This window comes from Podarcis melisellensis (assembly GCF_964234715.1).
Source record: "Podarcis melisellensis genome assembly, chromosome: 4".
NCBI lineage: Eukaryota > Metazoa > Chordata > Lepidosauria > Squamata > Lacertidae > Podarcis > Podarcis melisellensis.
In genome coordinates, this window is record NC_138531.1 from 57,861,796 (window position 1) to 57,886,976 (window position 25,181).

Below are 25,181 nucleotides of genomic sequence, written 5' to 3' on the forward strand. Positions count from 1 at the left end.
ATACTTTGTACATGGCATCATATATTCAATTATACTTTACATGATATAACATTAGATCAAAATCTCCTGCTTCTTCATCAAGTCATACAAAACTACCTCTTTATTTGTTATTCGGAACGAACATTATGGCCAGCAAGGCACTTTTTGTTCCACACAGCAGGCTTCACATAGCAAGAACTTCTTGTTTATTTCTAACCTCTTCCCAACACAGAGCTTCAAGGGAAGTATTGCACAGGTTGCCAATCTTCCTCCTCCCTTCATTAATCACCTGGATTTAAATTAAACGTGAATCCATCTAACAATGTTGCAAACTGGCAACACCTCAATGTCCCTACTGGTAGTGAAGGATGGGAGAGAATGGTGAGGTACCTTATGAACTTAAATAGAAGCATCCCCCCAGCATTTGATGGAAAGGTCATGCTAAAATTAGTTTATATCGGCTCAGGGTCTGGAATATTACTACTACAGTAAAATAAAATGAGTAAAAAATGCTTCAAATCTCAGTATGAGAGAAGATACAAGTGTTGAAGAGGCACTGAAAAGGAGTTTATTTTCAGTTTCCTAGCACATCTTTCAAGTTCCAAGGTCTAGTAGCAGGTAACATCACATTGCTATGTGAACTAAAGAAAATGTATATAGCGTAATCTGAGACTCCATATGAAGCTGCCTTATATTGATTTGGACACTGATCCATACAAGATGATGACTGGCAGTCATTTTCCAGGGTTTCAGACAGGAATCTCAGGCAGCCCTACCTGGGGCTACCAAGGAATGAACCCAAGACCTTCTACATACAAGCCAGAGATACTCTACCACTGAGATGTGGTCCTTCAGTTTGTTATTATTTACAGAAGCTATTTAAAAGAATAGAATTTGTTTATTTTAATCTTATTTTATTTATTTTAATTTTTAATAAAAAATGTTTCTAGCCTGCCTTTCTTCACACAGTGAAACTAGGGAAAGGTACAAGAAATTAAAGCGGGGAAAAAAGTATCAATTACAAATCATCAAACAAACAATAAAACAGAAACAGATAAAAATTATGGCAAAGTCAGTAGTACCAGTAAACCAGTATCAGAATCCGACCAAGTCATTAAAGGTAAAGGTAAAGGTACCCCTGCCCGTACGGGCCAGTCTTGCCAGACTCTGGGGTTGTGCGCCCATCTCACTTAAGAGGCCAGGGGCCAGCGCTGTCCGAAGACACTTCCGGGTCACGTGGCCAGTGTGACATCGCTGCTCTGGCGAGCCAGAGCTGCACACGGAAACGCCGTTTACCTTCCCGCTAGAAAGCGGTCCCTATTTATCTACTTGCACCCGAGGGTGCTTTCGAACTGCTAGGTTGGCAGGCGCTGGGACCGAGCAACGGGAGCGCACCCCGCCGCGGGGATTCGAACCGCCGACCTTTCGATCGGCAAGCCCTAGGCGCTGAGGCTTTTACCCACAGCGCCACCCGCGTCCCTGACCAAGTCATTAACATCCCACAAAAAGGCCTTTTGGAATAAATTAATTTTAGATTTCATTTTTTTTATTTATTAATTAAATGTATCTGCCACTTTTTACCAATAAATAAATAAATAAATAAATAAATAAATAAATAAATAAATAAATCTATCTATCTATCTATCTATCTATCTATCTATCTATCTATCTATCTAAAGGCAATTTAGATGACCGAACCGCAGAGGTCTTGTTTCCATCTCAATCTGAGCTTTAGGCCCTAAAATCTAACAGAGGCCAAGATCTAGCACATAATGCTAATTTAAGTGCTGTTAAGTGCTAAGAAGCAGAAGCTTAATCCAGGCAAGACAGAAACTATAGCAGTGGGTCAGTCTAGGGATAGAGTGTCCACAGATCTACCCATCTAGATGAGTGTGCAAGGTACAAGGTGTGGTGGAAACATCTTTCAGGAACAAGTTCCCTCATGGATGAACTTCTGGGACTGCATGCCAATGGTGGGCAGGACCAGTACTAAAATGGGCAGGGCTACCATCTCTCTCTCTCCTCTATTTCCCCCCCCCCACACACACACCAATTCACACACATCCACACATCATGTGCCTCAATTCCCCTCCGTTCATATTCTCTTATACACACAAAGTATTGAAAACGGTATTAGGATGACTTTGGCTATAATATTGATTTCGAAAGGTGGTTGGAGCTGTGGAACAGTAATATAAAGTTTACGGCTTGTATGGCACTGAGAGAGAATGTTTGGAAGATGCTATACAGATGGTACCATACGCCGGTGAAATTGGCCAAAATGTATAGATCAAAGAATAAGAAATGCTGGAAATGTGCAGAGGCGGAGGGAGATCTTTACCATATGTGGTGGCTATGTAAGAAGGTGAAAGGCTTTTGGGAACTAATATATAATGAGCTTAAAAAAATATTGAAATATACCTTTCCCAAAAGACCTGAAGCCTTCTTGCTGGGAATGACAGGTAAATAAATTAAAAAAGAAGACAAGACGATATTTCTCTACGCCACCACGGCCGCAAGAATTATGCTGGCACAACATTGGAAATCGGAAACCATGCCCAGCATAAATGATTGGCAGGTTAAAATGGTAAATTACGCTGAGCTTGATAGATTAACAGCTAGAATACGAGATCTAGATGAACAGAAATTTCAGCAAAATTGGAGTAAATATTGGAAATATATTGGACAAAACTTATAAAGTAAACTGGCGGGGATAGAACAACTTTATCAGCAACGGATTATAAGATCAAAAATCAAATACGTAAGGGAGGAAAATATTCGATACTTACCAAAAGGGTGGAGGGGAGTCCAGGGCCCAGTAGAGCCCAACAGAATATGATTTTTTTATTATGGTTTTTTATGTTGTATAATTTAAGGAAGAGAACACTGTTGTATTTTTTTTTGTTGTACTTGTTTATTTTTACCTGTCTTTATATAACATGAATAAATATGTATTTAAAAAAAAAAAAAAAGAAAACGGTATTAGGAGTCTTGCCAGAGGGCAGTGTGATCTTTGTGGAGGAAAGAGGGGAGGACTAAGCCATGGGTAGGCAACCTAAGGCCCATGGGCCACAAGTGGCCCATGGGGGTCGTTTAACTGGCCCCCGAACTGAGTTGCCCGCTCGGCAAGTCCCCACACGCTGCACTAAACCAGCACAGCGCAGGGACTTGCTTCCGCGGTGCCAGAAATTGCATCTGTGCAGACGCAGACGCCCCAAATTTCGGCCGCACACACGATCTGGCCCACGGAGGGATCTCCACTGGAGTGAACCGGACCAGGCGAGATAAACCTTGCCGACCCCTGGACTAAGCCTTGCCTCTATAGCTGTAACCCTCCTAAATAGCCCTCTGGGAGATCATTAGGCTTGGAAAAAATGCTTCTCAGTGGAAGTAAATGGGTGGCTTTTATATGTCTTGTAAGTCAGATGTTCTCCACTCCAGCCTATTCTTCCTGCATATAAATATCAGCCAATACAGAATTCTGTGGGCTCACCCTCCTGAGAAGGAAAATTGGTGGTGAACATATTATTCAATTGCACTGGCTTCTTATTTGTTTCAAGACCCAAATCGAAGTGCTAGTAATGACAATATCTAAGAAGCAGTGAGCAGGTTCACTGCCAAAAAAATTTAAGAGCACAACACTTAAAATTACCGAACCACCATGCAAATCATAGAAATCAATGGCGATTACAACAGTTCCCAACTTCAATTGATAAACATGTGCTGTACATGTAAGGTATCATCATACAAAATTTTATTAAGTGTTACAAAGCACAAGTATTTTAAAAAGGTGTGTTTATGTTTAAAAAAATCAGACGATTAAAAAAGGCAGCACCAAAATATACAGTATGGAAGGCACATGTTGCTTCAAACATACTAATTCATTGCTAAGTGTAATTTCATACAAATCTAAGCAAATAGATTGAATTAATTAACCACAAAAAATATGAGCTACATTGTTATCTGGGTTGATCTTTTGAATTTGCACGCAGATCCAGTGTTAACCTTCATATTTTCCCACATATTCATGTCTAGGACTATTACAATGGAAGAAATCTTTAAAGCAAAACATGTTGTAAACATTCAGCAGGCAAAATGCTACCTGCAATATAAATTTAGTCTACATTACCATCTTGTCTGTAGATTCTAAAAGTTATGACAAAATACAGAGTACTTCATTTGTTCCGTAACTTGAAATTCATGACAAACAAGTTGTTTCTTCAAGTTTATACCACTGTTATGTCACCCATCCTGCATGCGTGGCCATACTATAAATAGAGAAAATATTATCAATCAATACAGAGCTCTAGTATATTCAAGTATAAATAATAAATTTGAACTGGAATATAAAAGAATTAATCCAGACACCCCTGAGCTGTAAAATTGTTGTGGCTGGATAACAGCAAGTATAATTCAAATTGTAAAGTCAATGAAATTAAAATTGTATAAATGCTCCAGGATCCAAATTCTCCCCTCCAATAAAACCAGTTCTATGTATTCAAAAAGAATATTCATCAAGCTAAGTGGCTTAGGATTCTTTCTGTTGTATGTTTGTTTTATATAGAGTATCTCAAACCTAGTTCACAAACACAAGTGTTTCACTCCAAATTCTTATCAAGTTCTGCAAGCTGATGTTCCATTGACATTATTCGCATAACTGTCTCCAAGGCTGTTGCCTTCTTTTAATTCTTATTCATTCTGCTTTCATCTCTAGGTCTGTTATCATTTTAATGATCATTCTTTCTTTTTTCTTTTTTTAAAAAACTTTTTTAGAGGGGGGAAACCCAGAGGACTCAGTGTTATAAGCTTCAGACAGTCTTTTATTAAGCCTTAAAACCTTCTGAATTTTGCACAATGGTCTGGATCTAAGATTCCACCTGTGGGAGGGATGTATCCAGCTTAGCTAAAGAACAGAAGAATGACTATCCAGAAGATATTTTGCTGATTGTGCAAGCACTTGCACAAAATCATTTCCTATTTATGCCTAAATTCAATATTTGTACATTTTATTTTATTTATATCTCACACCTTCAACACTGCAGTGCTCTCAAGAGTGGTTTACAGCTTAAATCCCTTGCATATATGCAAAGTGAGTCCTAGTCCCTGATTTAGGATTTAAAAAATAGGTATGTACTGTATTGACCTGAATGTAAAGTGCACCTTTTTGGACCAAATTATGTCACAAAAATTAGGGTGTGCATTAGATTTGATAGCGCCAGCTAATACTTTTTTGGTTTCAAGCATTTTTTGAAAACTGAGGTGCGCATTACGTTCACTGGTGCATTAGAATCACATAAATATGGTAGTTAATGAGAGTCCACTAACATAAAACTAATTTGCATGCTACAATGTCCCAGGTTTCAGTATGGGCAGGAACTCATTGACCTAGGGGTGAGCAGAATTTAGGCTTGCGGGATCTACTGGGGTTTTTTTCTTCTAAAATACCCAAATCCCTCAACCAGAGCCAGGTGCAAAACAGTGGTAATGGGGAAAACATAGAATGATAAATATTTAAGAAATAGATGCCAGTTAAGGGGAAAGGATTTTTTTTACTTTGTACAGGAACAACATAGCATAAGAAACAATGGATATGCCGAAATAGCCACAAATCTTTCTTTATTCCATTTATGAATCGCTTGCCATAAAGCATTTAAAAGCAATTTTAAAAAGAAAAACATCTACAATAAAAAGATGTATTTTAAAAAGTTCAAGTACAATACAGATAGTCATTTAAAATACTGGCTGGAAAAGGAAGGCCTTCAGCAGGAATAAAAAATATAAGAGAGAACCTCTGTCTGATACGTAACAGACTTTTAAAGGATATTAATGTTGCAAGTATTCATTAGAAGTACTGGAAGCAAATAAAGCAGAATGCCCTGGTTAGCTCAATTTAGGTCTACTAACAGACTACCTGTCACAAGGAATCTTAAACCAAGGGATTTTCTCAGCCAACAAAACTACCTCTTTCCCTTATAAGCACATCATCGCTGGAAACAAGGGAGAATTGATGTCTCAACTTTTTGTATGATTTGGCATGATCAGGGTGTGCTATTTCCTGCTTCCAGAGTCTTCTCATCTGATGCATTAAGACCTGTCCCAGGAATTTATATCTCCCTGGAAGGGCAGTGAACCAAAAAAGATTTTTTCCAAGTGCCTTAGATAAGTTTGGTCTTTGATGAACTGACATGTTAGTGGCTTCTTCCTCTGACAGCTTTGCTATAAAAGGAATTTAACTTTGGGCTTTATACCTATTGGTGTATCAGGAAAGTTTATATTAACACAGTGAGAACAACAGATCGGTTCATGCAAAAAAACCAAATGTCCCTGACTTCACACAGTGGAATTTTAGGTGTTTGGTGAACAGTATGTTTGCAACTGAACTACTCATCTTTTCAATAATGGCAGGGTGAAATATCAGCCCCTTTAGTTCCATTATAGTGTGTGTGTGTGTGTGTGTGTGTGTACATACTCTCTCTCTCTATGGGAACAGCTGCATGCCAAAACTCTTTCAAAATTCAATGCAGTGAAATAATTATGTTTTATAATATTTTATTAACCAAGGATGTTCTATATTCAAGATACAGAAATTCGCTATGTGGAATTGAAAGAAACTCCATAGGGATGAACAGGAAATGAAACTTAAATTGGTTTTATAGAACCAATGCAGTTTTTAAAAGAAAGTTTATAAAGTATCATCACTCAGAGGAAGAAAATGCAAAGCTTTATCACCATGAAGGGGAATAAAACATTTTAGATAGTCTGTTACACATTAACAAATCCAAGCCAAATGTTTCCTAAATCAAAACTTTTAACAGTGGTATAGGATGCTTCAAAAATGTGATATGCAATCACTAAAAGAAAAAAAAATCTCATAAAATTAATATACCACTTGATTGTAAGAAAGACCTAAAAATTGTTTACAAAAAGAGTAAAACAATGAAATTTATGCCACAAGGGTGAATGAATTATTTTTCTATCAATGCAGTTTTATTATTCAGGTATGGCAGTGTCAGCCTATTTAAAGGACAATATGCATTTGCAAAGCACCCCTCCTCTTCCACTTACTTAAAATGCTTTGCAAAATACTGAATAATGCTATAAGCAGCTGAGTTGGGAAATGGTTGGTGCATATTGTATAGACAAACTCTTTTATGAGATTATGTAGTCTTTGAGTAGTCTTATACCAACCCCACCCCACCCCCCCCACACACAAGGGAATTTTTTACACATTTACTAAAGTCAAAAGGAATCAAGACACTAGGGTCTACAAATGGGTCATGTCATACATCTAAACTTTTCACCATTTTAAGACGATAAGCAGCATAAACTAAAAAGTATTTCTACTGTTTCTAACCAATATTAAGCAACATTTACCGCAACAATGAGGAACTGCTTACTTTACCACAGAGGTCAATATTTATGGTTTATATTTTATTTAGGCCACCCCATTCTAAAAGGAAGTACCTGTCAACTTGTGTGTGTGTGTGTGTACACACACACACTAAGCAGCACGGCTTGATTCCCCCCACCCCCAGGCAAAAAATATTTTGCATTTAGGTTGTCAACCTAAGATCCAGTTTTCAGCCTACTCTTTGTGATATTATACCTCAAAACGGAACAAGCAAGATCACAAGAACATTTACTTCATGTTGGCAAATTCATTTTCAATCATTTGGATTCTCCTCCATTCTCCACCCCTTTCTAATCCTGGTTATTAACATCAGTCCAGGTATTTATCAGTGTTCTGGTTTGCATGACACACTTAAGCCAAACATTGGTTTAGTGAGATTGTGAAAACATGTGGGCTCCTGGAGGAAAATGTGGGCTCACAACATATTTGCTTGTCTGCTGTTCTGAGTTAAGCCAAAGCTTGCCTTACTGTGTTGTCCAAACTGAAGCTTATACTAAAGGCAGAGGTGCTGTGTGGATAATTGATCTAGATAATTGACCAATTTCCTGCTTTGGATGGGATTTTTGTCCGGCTGGAATGTTTTTGTTTGGCTGGAATGTGTCCTTTAACTTCTGCCTCTCTGTGGTCTGGATGGAGAAGAGGGCTGGTGGGTGTAAAAACCAACTCTCTGTACCAAGGAAAAACTTGCATTAGTTGCTTGGCCCACTTTAGACTTTCTGGCATGGAGGCCACAGAAGGATGCCCAGATGGGAATGGGGCCTTTGGTGCGAAAACAAAGTTCCCCGCCCCAGCCAAAATCCAGCCCTAGGGTTACCAGTGCATGAGCCACAGTGCTTAGGCTATGTTAAGAACCAGTGTAGCCCAAGGTTAAATAAAACTTGCAGTTCAATGGGGGAAAGTATTAATCTATAGGCTGAGATCCAATATTTGTCACTCCATTCCCTGAAGCTTCTACTCCTATTCCCAGAGAGATGTTAAGTCCCACAGATATTTGTTGGCATCTGTCTGTCCCAGGAGACACTGGAAGACTGCTCCTTTGAACTGTTAGAAGGTTGCAGCGCCTGCTGTTGCTGTAGACAAAGATATGGGAGAGACCTGTTTTGTTGCAGCTGGGGCAAATGAAGGCGCCCGCCGGTTGTGATGCTGCAGATGAATCATGGTGTTTCTTCTCTCTGTGCTCCCCCCAGCAGTCGTTCCTTCTCTGGTCACTGCTATTGATACGCAACCTGACTATCTGTCTCCAGGCACTGTGGTTGTCTGCACACGGCAGGGTTGATGTTGCCAGTCTTCACGTCACATTTGCAGACATCTTCGTAACGCAGTAGGTCTGCCAATGAATCTGGTGCCCTAAGCCCCATAGAGCACATCCTTGGGGATCCTGCCATCTTCCATTCTGTGGACATGACCATGCCAGCATAGGTGTCACTGAGAAAGGAGTGCAAACATGCTTGGAATGTGGGAGAGCACATATTTGTTTGAAACTCTGTACTGCCACGTGACACCCAAAATCTTCAGTCCATATGAAAGGCATGAGGCGTCGCTCCTGAGGGTTTTAAGTTGCCCATGACTAACAAATTGCACTTCCTCTTTTGTTTGTTTTGTTAAGCATATTGTATTACTGGAAATACTACAGTATGGATGGTTATAGAATTAGAGGTGATGGGAAAGGGCAATCTATTTACTACCAGAAAGCAGTAGCATCTAGCACAGAGAAAGCTGGCAGCTACAACACAGGCTCTCAACTATGTTCCTCAATTCACCAGCTGTGCCCAGAGATGTCAGCTTGCTTCAGCCTCAAAAGTAATCATTCACTAGTCCAAAGCCTTGCATAGCTTTTGTGCTTTATTAACTTGGCACCCGTATGATTCAGTATAGCGAATTAGATAAAAGTAACAAAAAAAGGTATAAGCAGAAAGGGAATGAAAGTCCTAAATTGATTTATAATTTTATCAAGCGTCACACCTTTGACAACAAACGAATTCTACTCTTCATATTTTCAGAGTAAGAGTGGGATATACAGTAATTTATTATTAGAGCTGCATTATACTACAGGACCAGTAGTATAACAATTATAGTATTCTCAGGTTTTGATTTCTGAGCATCATTAACTATCCTTTGCAAGCTTTGAGAGCAAGCCTTTCTGGGCTTTGTGAATTTTTATCTCAACCCATAATCTTAAAATTGGCTCCAGAAGTTATGACATGTTTTTCTTTAAATCAAAAGTAGAACTTTTGCAATCATACCCCGAATGGGAAAACTACACAAATTTCTACACACAAAGAGAATTTTAAAAGTATGAGTTTAGAATTTGTATGCAGTCTGGGAACAGTACCCATAGCTTACAGCACAATCTGGCATGAATAAAGTGCCTATTTTTATTTTTTTCCCTTCTCTCCTCCCTATAAATTCTAATTGTTGTTGATACGAAGTACCTTTTGCTTATGGTTGCCAATTTAACGTTAATAAATATTTCATATCTGTAGTATTTGTAATAATTGTTAACTTTGTGAATATATTCAGAAACGTTTATCTGGGTGTTTATTGTTTTATTTTTAACTTTAGGTAATTGTTGCTCTAATGTACAGTGAATATGTATCTCATTGCAACAATGTTAAACAGATGAAAATGAATAAAAACTATGTTAAAAAAATATGAATGAGTTTAAGGTATTCTCATGTTCTCTAGTTTTCCAAATCTCTGTAATACTGGTGGGAAAGTATCTTATCATTAGTTTCACCCCAATCTTAAACATTACAGGAACCCCTGTTGTGAACAAATATTTGTATTTTGCTTTTAGATAGTTACTGAAACTTTCCCTTAGGGGAGGCCCAGCCATTTTATACTACTAGCAAGTGGAATCTGTATGATTTAATACGTGGTTTTAGATTGTTATGTATAAATTTATTTTTATTGCATATGGATTTTTGTTTTTATATATTTCCTACAGACACACTTGTTAGGAAACAGTTTATAAATCCTGAAAGAAAATAATGTACTAAGAGCTCTCTTCCTGTTACAACAATGAAAAGGGCTAGCTACTTTCAAGAATCCAGACTCTTATTTGTGGAAAACCTGGAAGAAAAAAAAAACTATCATGCCTGCTACCAATTTTTGAAAATCCTACAGAGATTTAATGAAGGATTTATAAACAGCTTCCCAAGAAAGTGCTTCCAAGTGCTTTGCACAACAGAAATGTAAAAAACCAAAATATAATTAAAATATATACACAATAACATCCAGACACTTACTACAGACTCCATTCTTGATAGTCCTGCTCTTTCTATATAATGAAGGTACAGTATACCAAAAAAACCCAAACCTCAATAGTTTCAATGTTCACACACCTACTCATTCAATCATCTGTCTGACAGCATACATTATACTGTAGTTAAAATATCTAAAATCCAATAATAAGCACAAGGCTGAACAGATATGCAATAACAAAGCAATTACTTTTTACAAGTCATCTTTATGTTTTCATAAAACATGTCGCCATCCTCTGGAAATACAAAGTTCATGTGATTTGCATTGCGTTAAAAATATTTTATGTGATTTTCCTTTTCATGAAAGGGAGAACATAAAACTTACTAAATATATAGAAAGCACACATCAAGTAAGTCTTGAGCATATTCAGGAATACAAATATGCAGGAGTATAAATACTTAAGATAAAAATACCCAAAGGTTGCTGGCCATACTGGGTGTGCAGTTATTACGATTTTCGCTTTTGGACTACGTGCAGATTGAAAGCTGAAGTTCCACACACAGCCAGGCATGATTGAAGCTTAATGTTGGCTGCTTTCGTGGTGCGTCGAGTCCAAATTATGCTTAGGCACCTACTTGGGAAGTGTTAAGGTTTAATTCCATGTTTCACTGTCCCTTGGATGCAAAGGCAACTGCATTAGCACAGTAGAAAGTGTGCATCAATATAGCTGACAGCCACCCTAAACCCACAATTCCTTCTAGTTTGCTGTCTGATGTGTTAGAATACATTTGCAAAAAGGCTTGTGGATAAGCTGACATCTTTCATGCTGACACAAATTATTCCTCAACAGTTAGATGCTAATAAACAGGACAACTGCCTCAGCTTTCCACATGGTTTTACTTTTTATCTTAATTTTTAAAGGAAGAAGCAGAATATTACGAATGACCACAATCAGCTTTCACAAAAACGAATTATCCTTTCAAAATTACTTACAGGAGAAGATGGGGGCAGGTACAGAGAGAACACACACTCAGACACTGTATCAGAATAATGGTTTTCACTAACAACTTTATTTCAAGTAATACATAAGTCATGAAACTACAACAATTTGGGATTTGTCCTACAAATTTCAGTGCTTGTACTTCAGAAGTCTGAAAAAGCAAATTGCATACAAACTGCATTCATTGCCAAATCCAAAACCTATCACGGTGCCTCATTAATGTCCTGTATTATTGCTCCAATTGCTGAGTTATACACTAACACCAAATGGGCCTAAGCATTCTTAATAATGAGCAAAAACTAGGAAGGTCCACAAGTACATTTATCCCATTGCCTTTAAACAAATGAATTACCACAAATGAATTACCCTTTCTGCGACAACAACTTGTACATGCCAAGAAAAATGAATTATTTCGTAAGAGGTACAATATCAAGATTGCCTCTATCAATAGTGAGGAAGTTCAAACCCAAGGAGATGATATTCAAAACTTTGTTACTGACTTTTTTAAAATAATCCCTTTTTAAAAACTATTATCAGTTCAATCTTATGAGGGCGTGCCAATCAGGGATACTGTTAAATATTTATTTGCTTAAATGTATGGCAATACATTAAAATTATTAAATCATTTTAGGTACCATCTTTTGATTGAAAACAAATGTATTTCATGAAGACTGCGATTTTATATTTAAGCTAAAAGATTTGCCATTTTAAAAGCAACAACATATGAAACTGCTGTGAATGAACTACCTTACAGATGGCGCTAATATTTTTATTTAACTGCTTGCTGCCTTTCAGAGAGAGGTTTAGCAGTAGTACTATTACCATCTGAAGACTTTTACTTAGGTTATTCTGCTACCTCCTCCCATCTAGCAACTGGGATGACATTATTTTTTCTTCTACATAAATTAGTATCTGACATCTATTTTTTAAATGTCAAATCAATGCAGACCATATTAACCTTAATCCCTACATACCAGCTTCCCCTCTCTCAAACACTGATTGTGCTGTTGTTGCACAGCTCCTCTACAGATCATCAGCATCCAGATGGTAAATCAGTACAATAATGAACTGGCTGTGTTGACACTATTGGTATGCAGGGGCACAGTGCCATCCCAGGCCATGACCTCTCTCCCTTTTCCTGCTTTGTCAAAGCAACAACACACACAGCCTAAAGAAAATCTGACAGTTTACCACGGGAAACTTTTTCGGACCTTATCATGTTTATAATAGCAGTGTCCTTCAGACTGGTGTTTTGGTTATTCAGTAGGGTCTAGAAGTTAAGTGCTTAGAGCAAAGTCTGTCCCAAGTCACTTCTTACCTAAAACATATAGATCTGCTATGTCAGTTCCTATTACTACAATCTCCATGCAATTTTATAAACAAGCAGACACTGTCAAGGTCCCAAAGCCTAAGAGCTATGTTTTGAAAGCTCATCGTGCTATCCTTCATTCTACCCATTTATTACTTTCATGTGAGATGACAAGTTAATAAATATGCAGAAATTCTTCTGACTTGTGTGCTACCACACAATTATGCCTTTTGCCCATTTATACCACAAGTAGAGCGTACTGAGACAATGCTATATGACTATACCCCACGTTCATCAACTGTGCAACACAGCATTCAGTGAGAGTTAATCTGCTTAAGCAGTGTGGCAGAATTCTAGAATCTGGACTGTATTACTTCAGAAACAGTGCAGTAGGGCAACCTTTTCGAATATTCCTACAAATGCTCCCTCTGTATGTACTAAATTTGCAGATCATGGACAGAGATTTATTAGTTGTTGCCTGATGTGCCAGTTTATCAGACTTAGTATTTCTTGTTTGAGTGGGAAAGCACGCAAAAATACAATAGCTTGCCTTCAGTCTGAAGCAAAAGAGTCCAGAGTTCAACCAATCTATTGTGTATAATGTCAAGCCTGACTTTAAGTAGCAGTGTGTGCTCCCCGCCCTCTAAAAAAAATGGATCTACCATGTTACATATTTAAAGGAGGCTTGCTTTCATATTACATGTTTAGGTATCATCATCATCATCATCATTATTTGCCTCCTCTTTTCAAAAGCCACATGTTAAATTCCTAATCATCCATCTGTCTGGTGCAACACAGTAGATAAACAGGTTTTACAGGAAATAGTAACAATCCCCATGAAGGTATTATAGACACGGCAACAAACAAAAAGGAGTCATTTTGAAATACAGGACATTATGACATTATGCAGGCAATTGAGCAACATCCAAAACATTGGCAAGGGAAAAAAATTAAACATCAAGTAAGAAGGAATTAAGTCACAGTGTTGTGTTGAAAACTATACCTTCATCTTGTAGCACCTTTAAGAAAAGTAGTCAGGCACCAGAATATTCCATAATTGAAACTTAACTTACAATCAGATGTAAAGTTTATTGAAAAGGCACAGATGAAAAAAAAAGGATATTCAATCCAACGGCATCAGATAATCTAAAACATCTCAGTATATGAATACTATTTACACACTTACAATCTATTCACTACCAAAATTCATCAGGGCGTATGTACTTCACATAAAAGTCCTGATGTGAAATTATGCAATACTCACTATAATACATGAAAATATCAGATCTACCCAAGTTAAGAAAATCATAGATATTTACATTTGTTTTTTATCTGATGTTTTCATAGCTACACACACAGGTAATCCAAATTTCTTCAAGTTGGAAGAGCAGATAATGCAGACATTGTATTTTACTAACATCAGAGCAAATAATACACAGTAATATAGCTTACTGCAATGGCAGTTTAAATATCTGCTGATATTTAAATCCATGTAATTCTGACAGGGAACATTTCTATACAAATTCAGTATCAATGGCTTCCTAGTAATTCATCTGGTTATTTAAATAAACAGACAAAAGACTATAAATTAAGTAGAGGTTTCACTTTTGTGGCCTTCTAGGTTTTTCTTTTCTGTTTTCTAATTAAAATAGAATAGGAACACAGATGGAAGGAACAACCAAAAAATATTATCAGAAGGTATTGGAAGGAGCCATTGAAGGTATCAATACTGCAGAAAAGCTAAGGGACAAAATCCTTAAGTCCTTCACTATCGTTACACAACATAAAGAGCAATATTAAATATCCCAAGAACACACAAGTGATAGTGGGTTTTTTAAAAAACAAACCAACCAACCCGCAATTCAGACTTCTGCACACACAAATCCGCAGAAATTCAGAGTGTCTGACATGCAGCAAGTATTGGTTACAGAATGCCAAGTGTTAATTTAGAAATAAGACTTCAGTTTTAAATTTTCTTTTTTAAAAAATCAGGTGCTTATTGTGCAAACACACACAGTGTTATGTATCCAAAAATAAAGAGGTTTATGCTCATGGGGCAAGCAGTACAAGATATATTTAGTGGCTGAATGGTCATAGAAAATTACTATCTTCCTACAAGAGAAAGAGACCAGTGGTAGTGCCTTTTGAACAACTGAGATCAAAAATCAACCAAGCTGGTTGTGTCTAGCTGGAACTGACAATTCATTCAGTTTAAAGTTGTTGATAAAAATATTCCGGGTTCTATATTACAAGAATTTACGTCCATTTTTTACACAAGACATTTCCATCACTGTAACAGATGCTGAATATATTTCATTCACTCTAAAAATGTAAGGACAAACAATTCATGTCATACAGTTCAGTATCTCCTAATATTATCAAAAATTCAGAGCAAAGGGTTCATTTAACAACCCATACAGAATTTAAATATTGCTAGTGTTTCATGTTTACTCAGAGATGACAAAACTTTCTTCAAAAGTTTCAGTTTTTAGTGTATATGGTCAAAATTGGTACAAAGGTGGTAAACAAAGCGCACTTGTCAATGCTCAAGATCAATTCTGTGCATATTTAAAAGTGTAGAACAAGTTAATGCACTGAACTGCAGAAAGTATAAATTAATGCTGTACTATACTATGGAACCATCTTTGCTTTGTGCTGGAATCATCACAGGAATTGCTCCCATTCTACTTAGATTAGGTGCAGCTACCTTTGGTGGTTGAAAATTTGGATTCTGAGGAGAAGTACGCTCAAAGTCTTCACTTGGTACTTTGTTGTATTGAGTCTTGGCATATCCATCCATATTGGAAGGAGACATTGAACCCAAAGAAGAGCGATTACTCCCTATATAGCTTCGGGCTGTTGAACCACGACTCTTCGGAGGAGGAACGTCCTCTCTGAAAAATTAAGCAGATTTTTAAAATTACTTAAGAGTCTTGTAGGAAGGAAAACCCAAACACTTAGAAACATCCCTATCCATATTGACTTGGTACCATTTATTTCAATGAAACATTGCCTCAAGGCCCCCCTCTGCCAATCCTGGCACCTGAGGTCTGTAGGGAAAGTGGTCTTTAAGGTATCTGGGGCTTTAAGCACCATCCTGAGCACCTGAATTGGACCCAGCAATGAACTGCCAACTAGTACAGCTGTTTCAAAACAGGGGTTATATGGGATATAAACAGAAGCCTAGCCAAAAGTCTGGCTGCTGCATTTTGGACCAATCAGTTTCCAAGTTGCCTTCAAGCACAGTTCCATACAATCTGGAAGTTACCAGAGCATGGAGTACAGGAGCAAAGTTATCTCTGTCCAGAAGGGACCAGAGTTGGCAAACCAGCCAGAGGTGAAAAAAGGAACTCCTAGCCACCAAATCCACTTGAGCCTGCAATGATCCAACAGCACTTCCAAGCTGTGAACCTGCCCCTTCTAGGGGAGGGCAACTCTGTCCAGGCAGGCCATCTCCCCACCTCCTGCACATGAGAACTTGGAACACACAACACCCGTCTTTTCAGGATTCAGCTTCAGTTTATTGGCCCACATCCAGCATATCCCCTCATCTAAGCACCAATCTAACACCACAACTAGACCAAAGAGACAGAGCTGGGAGTCAACTGCATATTGATGACAATTCAAATATCCTGATGACAACTCCCAGAGGTTTTGCAAAAGATGCTAAATAGCATGGGGTGGGGGGCCAAGATTGAACCCTGCAGGATCCAACAAGACAGCTCTCATGGCACTGAATAGTAGCCTCTCATGATTACTTTCTGAAAATGGCCCTGGAGATAAGAGTGGAACCACTGAAACAGTGCGCCAACTTTCTGAGACACTTCAGAAGGATACTGTGGTCAACAGCATTGAAAGCTACCAGGAAATTGAAGAAAACAAGCAGAGTTCCACTCTCCCCAGCTCTCTCCCAATAAATGTAATCAACCAGGGAGACCAAGGCAGTTTCAGTGCCATGACCAAGCCAGAACTCAAGACTGGAATGGATTTAAATAATCAACTTCTTCCAAGCATGCCTGAATCTGGACCACCACCACCTTCTTGAGCACCTTGCCCAGGAAGGGGGCATTTGCCACTGGGTGATAATTGTCCAGGGATATCTTCTTAAGGAGAGGGAGCACCACTGCTGATTAATCACCCTCTGGACCCACCCAGTCAACCCCTACAGCTTGTCCACATCATCCTCAAGCTGCAACTACCTAAACTGATCCAGTATAGATGGAGCTGCAGACCCCTCAATCGGATTTGCTCTTATTGTGGCATCCAATGCCACTGAAATCTAAGTGATTTTGTCCCTAAAGTGCCTCGCAGAGTTGTTACAGCAGGCCTTCAATGGTGTCAAAGCAAGGCTCTCTTGGCCAGGTAACTCTGCAATGATGTGTTGGATGGATACTTGTGAATTCAATGATGGCCAAGAAACTTTCTTTGTCGCTACCACTAAATAGCTGAAGCATGAAATACTATACCAGGTGCTTGATCCAAGGAATGACTACACATTTATGAAACTGCCTCTTAGGGGCCAACTTTGGCATACACTACATAGTCTCCCCTGCATTTAAAGGATGTTCGTATAGATTAAGCAAGGTGGTGATTTTTTTAGTGAAATAGTTCAAACTGGTAGCTTATGTACTACTTTCTTATAAACCCTATACACACTATTGTATATATTTAATATTCTTTAAATTGTTTGGATAAGTTATAAGTAACTTTGAGCTTTCAAACTGAGGGCAGGACAAGGAAAAAGTATGAAGTCAAAAAGTACATGAGTAGATGTCAACGTTTCTGGTATTTCATGCAAGTTGGTTAAACTATATGCCTTTGTCAAAACATTTTGTAAAATTGACAATTAAATTTCTGAGCTCATGCCTAGTTCTCATGCCAGAGTGACACACCTTATATCATGATGCACTTCTTTTTCGTATTTCTTCTCTCTTTGTTTCTTGCAGCAACAGAAGATGATAAAAGCTAATAAACAGAGTCCTAAAAGAGTCCCTATTACAGCTCCAGCAATGGTTCCAGCTCTATTCACCGCTAAAACAAATAGAACAATGATGTATGAGATGGCAGGAATTAATTCTTCAGTTTAATGATAAAGCCTTACCAAATTATTATTTCTATGTTTTTGCTTTCAAAACATAATACTTACGAGGGGTGACATTCAGCACAAGAGAACACTCATCTGCACCAACTCTGTTGGAAGCTACACATTTGTATGTGCCAGAGGAAGCCCGAGAAGCATTTTTAATCAAAAGATCACCTGTATCTGAATCTGTAAATATATATATATACATATAAACTTCATTAGAATTTGTCAAAAGTAGCATTGGTAGGAATAATCAATAAAGCATGGATTTACGTGTTTAACTTTTGACTGTGCATATTACTTACACAAAATAATTCAACACAGCTAAGGTGCAGAAGAAGTTTGGTTTCCAAACATATTCAGAGACACTCACTCTGCCAACTCACTCACCCCATTCCTATTAGGAATAGTCTTGGGGCTGCTGCTATAATCACCCTCCAAATCAAGATAGAAGTAGCTATGAGGTACCAAACTGATTAGCAACCAAATCTGCTACTGCTATTTAGATGTTTACTAGCTATAACTTAAACTGACTTTTCATAAGGTGTCTGGAATAAGTCCTGCCTCCACATATTTACTCACCCATTTAATCTAGGTTGATCTAGAGATTTGGGTTTTTCTACCTTGCCTGGATAAGCTTCATAGTATTACAAGAGGATACCATTTTCTTCCAAGCTTTTTTATAATTCACATTATTAGTATTATCCAATGAAAATTTCTATTAAAATTAATTAACTGACTGCTGAGAACAGCCTGCTTTTATAGTTTTATAAATAGGAAAAATTAACAAAATATTTAAGGAACTGGGACACTGTTTCCCAACCTTAGGGCCAGAAACCCCCAAGGGATCCATGGGTAACGCTCCTCCAAGTCTGCAGTTGGATGATTTCCTATGCTGCTGTACCTCTTTGCAGCAGCATTCCCAGGAGTGCCATGTTATTCCTGAGGAGACTATGACCGCTGGAAATTGTGGGAACATGGTTCAACAGCATTAGTCTATGCCTTCTCTACTTTCCTTTGTTGCTGTGAGGTGTACTTGGGAAAACCTGGTGGCAAGTTGCAAGAACGTAGCAGAGACATGTTGCATTTGGCGTTTTTGGGCCTTTTATGATGCACAACACTTAGGGCTTATTGTAGAAGGTGAAATACACAGTTGTAGAGGGCTGTAGACCCTCAATTTAATTTTAGTGATCTCCATGCTGTGGACTTTCTGCCTACTAATTATTGGCTGCATTTGAGTTCCTCAGTTACGGCAGCAGTGGAGTTTACTTTTGGTGCTTTATTAAAGAATAAAATTTGTGGATTTAGGGGAGTTTTCTGTCTTAGAGATCATTTGGGCATCAGACCTTTTAGGGTTGCCTGTTGTTCTGAGCAGCATTTGCTGCTCATGCCTGCCACCTTATTAAAAAAAAAAGAATACAAAAAAAACCTATAAATGAAATAGAATCAAATTAACTGCATATATAAGTAGATTTACTTACAGTGATTAGGAAACTTACCGAAGAATACAAGAGAGTCATGCTTCTATAAATTGCCATATATATCATTGCTGGCAATTAAAATTTTCTTTATAATTCTTTTGGGCATTACTCAGAAATAAATATTTGGTTCAATTTGATTGATTAGTTATGTTGTTGATCACTGGGTGTACTGGGGAAATAATTTTATCTTGTGTCTTTCATACCTTTTTGAATGTATTCATTAGGTTCATCAAGGGGCATATTGGAGAAATAAATGAATTGATAGATAAATTGATATGCAATACCTTTTGGAATTAATTGCTTAGGTTTTGATTTGTGGGTACACTGAGGAAATGAATAAAAGAATCCTTGCTGCTTTCTTTGATTTTGGCACATTTGCATTTTCTTTTAAAAATGCTACTGTGTTCATACTTTTTTTGCTCATTATTCATTATACGACTTAAAGTTGCATAAAATTACAACAATTAGCATGTGGGGGACCATTAATTTTTTGAGGTTAAAAAAGCATCCTCATAAAGGTTGGAAATCACTGCAGTAAAATGCATGATAGAAATCATTTTTGTGCCCTTCCACCATTCAGATTCTGTTCTTGGGCTGAGTAAAGTAAAGTTCGCAAACCGGGACACCACGTTTTGCAGAGTTCGTAAACTGAATTATTCATAAACAGGACTGTTCTTAAACCAAAGTACCACTGTATAACTCTTCTTTTCAGCAAGTTCCAGAGCTCACCAGGGGGCTTTTTTTTTTACTACCTTCATGGCCCAAGGAAACATCTCTGTAAAATTCTTTAAAGAAACTCAGCAGAGCAGACTCAATTTTTAAAAAATCAACTCTTTAAAATTCAAAGCTCTGCTTGTAATTAGTTTAGCATTTGAAGTTAGACAGGAACAGACACTCGTGTTCAAATATGAAAAAGACAGTAATAATATAGAAGCATACTCAGTGATGATCTGTCCGGAAGTCCTTCTTTACCCATCTTCCCCCAGTGGTAGCTTATAAGGGGAGTGCCTCCTTGGGATTTACATTTCAGAGTAACATCAGTGCCAATCTCCTGCGATCCTTCGACATAGCATTTGGTCTTTTGAGGTTTTTCTATTAAAAGAATATTATTGTACTATGAATGCAAACTTAGAACTATGTACTCATTAAATGGTATATGTAGCCGCAACATAAACTATACATACATCACAGACGTTTTATACACATATTTTATTTTCTTTCAAATATCAGTAACTTGCCAACAAATTGTTACTACAATTTCAAAAAGATTAAGCTACTTCTTCCATGAGACCAACTACAGAGCCATTTCTTAACATATCACACCACATATTTGTCCCACCCACCAGTTTGTACTATGTCTTGCTTCAAAATGTAACAAACTTATGGTCATGGTGCCCTTTAATCTGAAATATGGCATGCAAAATGCTTTATTTCCTGGCCCAGCTAATGCAAGATAATAAGGGGGCTGATTTAAATACTGTCCATCTAACAACTCCTCTTTACCGTGCTTAGACTGTGGCCTTTTAAACTGTGTGGGAGGGGTGGTGGTATTGTTCTGTTTGTGTTTTAATACTATAAACTGCCCTATGATCCTCGGATGAAGGATGATATATAAATTATATGAATTAAAATAAATACTAGCAAATCTCCAACTATTCATCCAATACTTACAGCCACTGTATAAAATCAGATAAAAAGTAATATTAATTGTATGCATGCCCACCTAGGAGTTCGAAAGCACATCAAAGTGCAAATAGATAAATAGGTACCGCTTCGGCGGGAAGGTAAACAGCGTTTCCGTGTGCTGCTCTGGTTCACCAGAAGCAGCTTAGTCATGCTGGCCACATGACCCAGAAGCTGTACACCGGCTCCCTCGGCCAATAAAGCGAGATGAGCGTCGCAACCCCAGAGTCGGCAACGATTGGACCTAATGGTCAGGGGTCCCTTTACCTTTAATAATTCACTAAAGCAGGGCAACCTGCAGCTCAGAATTTTGGAAGCCCTCTGCAAACAGAGTTATCTATTCCCCCTATTCCGCAGACTGCTGAAAAGGGATGAAAGCGGGGTGGGGGGGACACACCTACTTTTGGCCCCATTTCCATATGCTGCTGCTGCTGCAGCCTTGCCCCCTGCCAACATGCAGCAAACACGTATCTCCAAGCAAATACAGCTCTCAACAGAAAAGAGTGTCACGAGCCTGCACTATGTACAGTTTATGCAATTGCAAAACTAGAAATATCTTACCAAGTACAAACAGCTGAACTCTGTGGGTCTGCATATCAGGAGCCTTCTTCACTTTACACTGGTACGTGCCACTATCAGCCGGCTGTAAGTTCAGGATATCAATACTCGCATCTCCATCAGCTGGGTTCTGATTAACAAACTGTACCCGCCCAGCCATATGATACTTGTCATAAACCGTGTCCTGACTGTACATAATTACCTGAAAGGAAAAGAGACAGATGACTATCTTGTATATGAGTTATCACAGTTGGAAGGGACCACTAGGGTCATCTAGTCCAGTGTTTCCCAACCGGTGTTCCGCGGCACACGAGTGTGCCGTGAGACGTTGCCTCGTGTGCCGCGAGATGCCTGGAGGGAGGCGGGCGAGTCGGGCGGCGAGAGGCGGGGCGGCGGCGGCGAGGAGAGGCCGCGCCTCCTGCTGCTGCCTGGCGCTCCTCCTCGCAGCCAGCAGCGCTGCCTGGGCGCCTCCGCGCGACTCTGCCTCGCTGGGTTTGGTCTCCCAGCAGAGACGGGTCACACGCGCCCCTCCCTCCCTCCCTCAGCCTGCGCGGAGGGAGAGCCAGAGAGAGGCATCGCTCCTGCGCGGCGGGAGAGGGAGCAGCCGGAGCGATGCCCCAAACGAACGCATGGGACCGGAGGGGAAATCCTCTCCGAGGCGGATTGAGCGCAGCTGAGAGAAGCCTTTCGAGGAGCTGCCGTGTCCCCTGGAAACCCCCTTCCCAGCTCTGCCTCAGCCGCCGCCGCCTCAGTTGCCGCCGTCCCTCAGTCCCTCGCTCTGCTGCCTCCTCCCACCCCCAAAGCTTGGAGGTTCCCCAGCAAGGGGGAGGGAAAAAACTTTCACTTTTGTGCGTCCCTCCCGGCGTGACGCTGCGCGCTGACGTCACGGGGCGGGGCTTTAATGGTGGTGTGCCGCGAGATTTTTTTTCAGTAAACAGGTGTGCCGTTGCCCAAAAACGTTTGGGAAACACTGATCTAGTCCAACCCCCTACATTGCAGGAGTGTTTCGCCTAACATGGGGCTCAAACCTGTAACCCTGAGATTAAGAGTCTCATGCTCTACAGTTATGTATATTCTATCCAATATGATTTTGATTTTTCCCAGTAGTAAATAAATATGTCCTAGAACTATTTTCTGGAAGGACATTAGGTTAAACGTTTGAATTCTTAGTCTCAGCTTTGGGCTCACCTACGTTCAAAATGGAAGTGAAACATATGGAAGACCTAGGAGTTTAATAAAGGTTTTCACTTACTGGTTGCTCCTTTTTTGGCTCCAAGACAACCCATTCAATGTCAAGTAGTCCTTCATCTCCTGCTGCAAGAGTATACTGGCAGAGCAAAGTAACCTTCTCTCCTAGAGCCTTTGTTACCATCGTCTGTTCAGTTGATGTTATTGTTACGCCCTTAGTGAGATCTAGAAGCAAACCAAAATTTTAACACCTTAGAAGTTAAAAAAGTATGAAAACATATTGTATGCACAACTTTGAAAATAGGAATAGCTTCTCTTTTAGACATCTAAATAAACCACGTGACTTGGAACCAACTATTGCAAACCTCTTGCATTTCATGAAAACACTGATTACATTAGCTGTTTGCCCTTAGCGACGAAAACATTACTCACATCTTTTGAAGAATTTTTTATGTTAAATAGATGTTGCATGCCTTTTTCATTACTCTGCTATACTTAAAGGCCAGCGCAATGCTGTGCAGGCTAAAGCAAGTAGGACTGAATTCTGCAACCACGGTACCTGCGTAACGATGATGTAACAGTATACTATCTACCTCCTTTTATCACAGCAAAAGTAGTTTCCATTTTACAATAATGGTTTACAATCTAAGAGACACGCTATAAAATTAAGGGACAAGGAAGGCAAAGTTGAGCACTTTCATTGCAATAACTTCATGGAGTCATTCTGAGCAGCCATAAATCTCTCTCTGTTAAGTTGTGGGTGAACATATCAGACGACACAGCGATTCTTCAAATAGCTCTTGTTTATTCACAGGTCAGAAAAGAACTGAACTGAAGGGTTCAGCCAGCCTGCTTATATAGAGCTCCACTAGAACGCAACAGTAACCATTTTCTGTAACTACCCAATCACTGAATGTCACTTTCAATCTCTTATTTGCATATGTGGACCTGAGTGAAAACTATCTACAGTATCCCCCTGCTGGCCCAGGGTGAGAACTTCAGTACATAACACTCTCTGTGTGTTATTACTGAACTACCCCCTCTCCCATGAAAATGTGGGGGGGGGGGCGTAAGTTGGTAATGTCAAACGTTGAGACTCCCATGTGTCCAAATTCAGACAATAATCTAGTATTGACATATTGGCCCAATTCACATGGTAAACCAGTTATGTGGCCATGCTGTATGCACTGCTATTTGCACTTCAATTCCTCCCCTGCTGGAAATGAAACAAGCCACAGTCTGGCTTGTCATCATGTGCGAACACAGACTTACCATTAGTTTCTCCCCCCAAAACAAACCTAGCTTAGAAAAAAACCACAAGCTCATGTTTTCATTAGTTTCTCCCCCCAAAACAAACCTAGCTTAGAAAAAAAACCACAAGCACATGTTTTCATTCATGAAAAGGCGAGATTCTGGCTTGTTTCTTTTACAGCACAGCAGGAGCAGGGGAGGAGTGAAGTGTGGACTTTTGGACAGTGGTACATGCAGCTTCTTCACATTAAACCATTGTTTCTTTTAACTATGGCTTGATGTAACACGAGAAACAGGCCACTGTTTGATAAACAATTCACTAGAATCAGGAAACGTTTACTTCATTCCTCCTCTTTTTCAAAAAAGTTATATAATTTTAAGTGTAGGACTATCAACATATGACTGCTATTTCTCGGTGAATTCATATGACATTTCTCACATTGTTCTTCAAAAGAGAACACAGTAAATCTACAGCCATATCATGAAGTTCCATTTTCAGACAAAGACAGTTTAATTTTAAACAACTGTGTAGTTTAGCATTTTCATAAAATCCCAAATGAGTTTTCAGATCTAATGCTTTTGGCAGCCTTTTCTGCTTCATCTCCTCCTGGAACATCAGCATAATCCTTAGTTGCATGCTATACTCAGAAGGACAATAAATTTCTGACACACACATTTAGGCAAGCAAATGATTACAACATCTGCATAATGGCCAAAGAACTTTTTCAGAGATAGTTAAGTAAAGACCAAGAGAAATGTTTGTACAAATTTGGGGATTCTAAATAAGAATATACGTTCTCAACTCTAAAAAAAGGGGGGGGAGTAGTTTTTCAAAATTATTCCATATAAATGGTGAGGCGTGTTCTGCAATGCTTAAAAAAGAAACAAACTTGTTCCTATACTGTTTTTTGCTACCAATTAGATTTTTATGACAGATTTCTACTGTTTTTACATTAACATCCAAGTAACAAAGGATAAGTCACGCAAGAATTGCTATACCACCATACAGTACTAGAGTTATTAAATGCCACTGA

General features: G+C 38.8%; 1 protein-coding gene and 1 long non-coding RNA gene across 3 annotated transcripts in view; one reads left to right on the forward strand and one right to left on the reverse strand.

Annotated features, from left to right (window-relative positions):
* The window catches only part of LOC309368256, a 37,205-nt gene extending 19,194 nt beyond the window's left edge, over positions 1 to 18,011 (forward strand). The window contains exon 2 of the long non-coding RNA XR_014167674.1: positions 17,850 to 18,011. This is a non-coding gene — a long non-coding RNA (uncharacterized lncRNA). The remainder of the gene's footprint in view (positions 1 to 17,849) is intronic.
* Positions 3,717 to 25,181, reverse strand: part of CXADR (CXADR cell adhesion molecule) — a 33,291-nt gene continuing 11,826 nt past the window's right edge. Inside the window, exons 2-8 of one of the 2 annotated variants that reach the window (XM_081908091.1) lie at positions 22,961 to 23,121; positions 21,712 to 21,910; positions 20,407 to 20,559; positions 18,050 to 18,172; positions 17,796 to 17,934; positions 15,611 to 15,797; positions 3,717 to 4,247 (exon numbers count right to left, since the gene is read on the reverse strand). In XM_081908091.1, coding sequence (XP_081764217.1) covers positions 4,206 to 4,247; positions 15,611 to 15,797; positions 17,796 to 17,934; positions 18,050 to 18,172; positions 20,407 to 20,559; positions 21,712 to 21,910; positions 22,961 to 23,121 — 1,004 coding nt within the window. In that variant the 3' untranslated portion in view covers positions 3,717 to 4,205. Of the gene's footprint in view, positions 4,248 to 11,636; positions 15,798 to 17,795; positions 17,935 to 18,049; positions 18,173 to 20,406; positions 20,560 to 21,711; positions 21,911 to 22,960; positions 23,122 to 25,181 lie in introns of those variants that run through there. The other variant, XM_081908090.1, reaches the window with a different exon arrangement.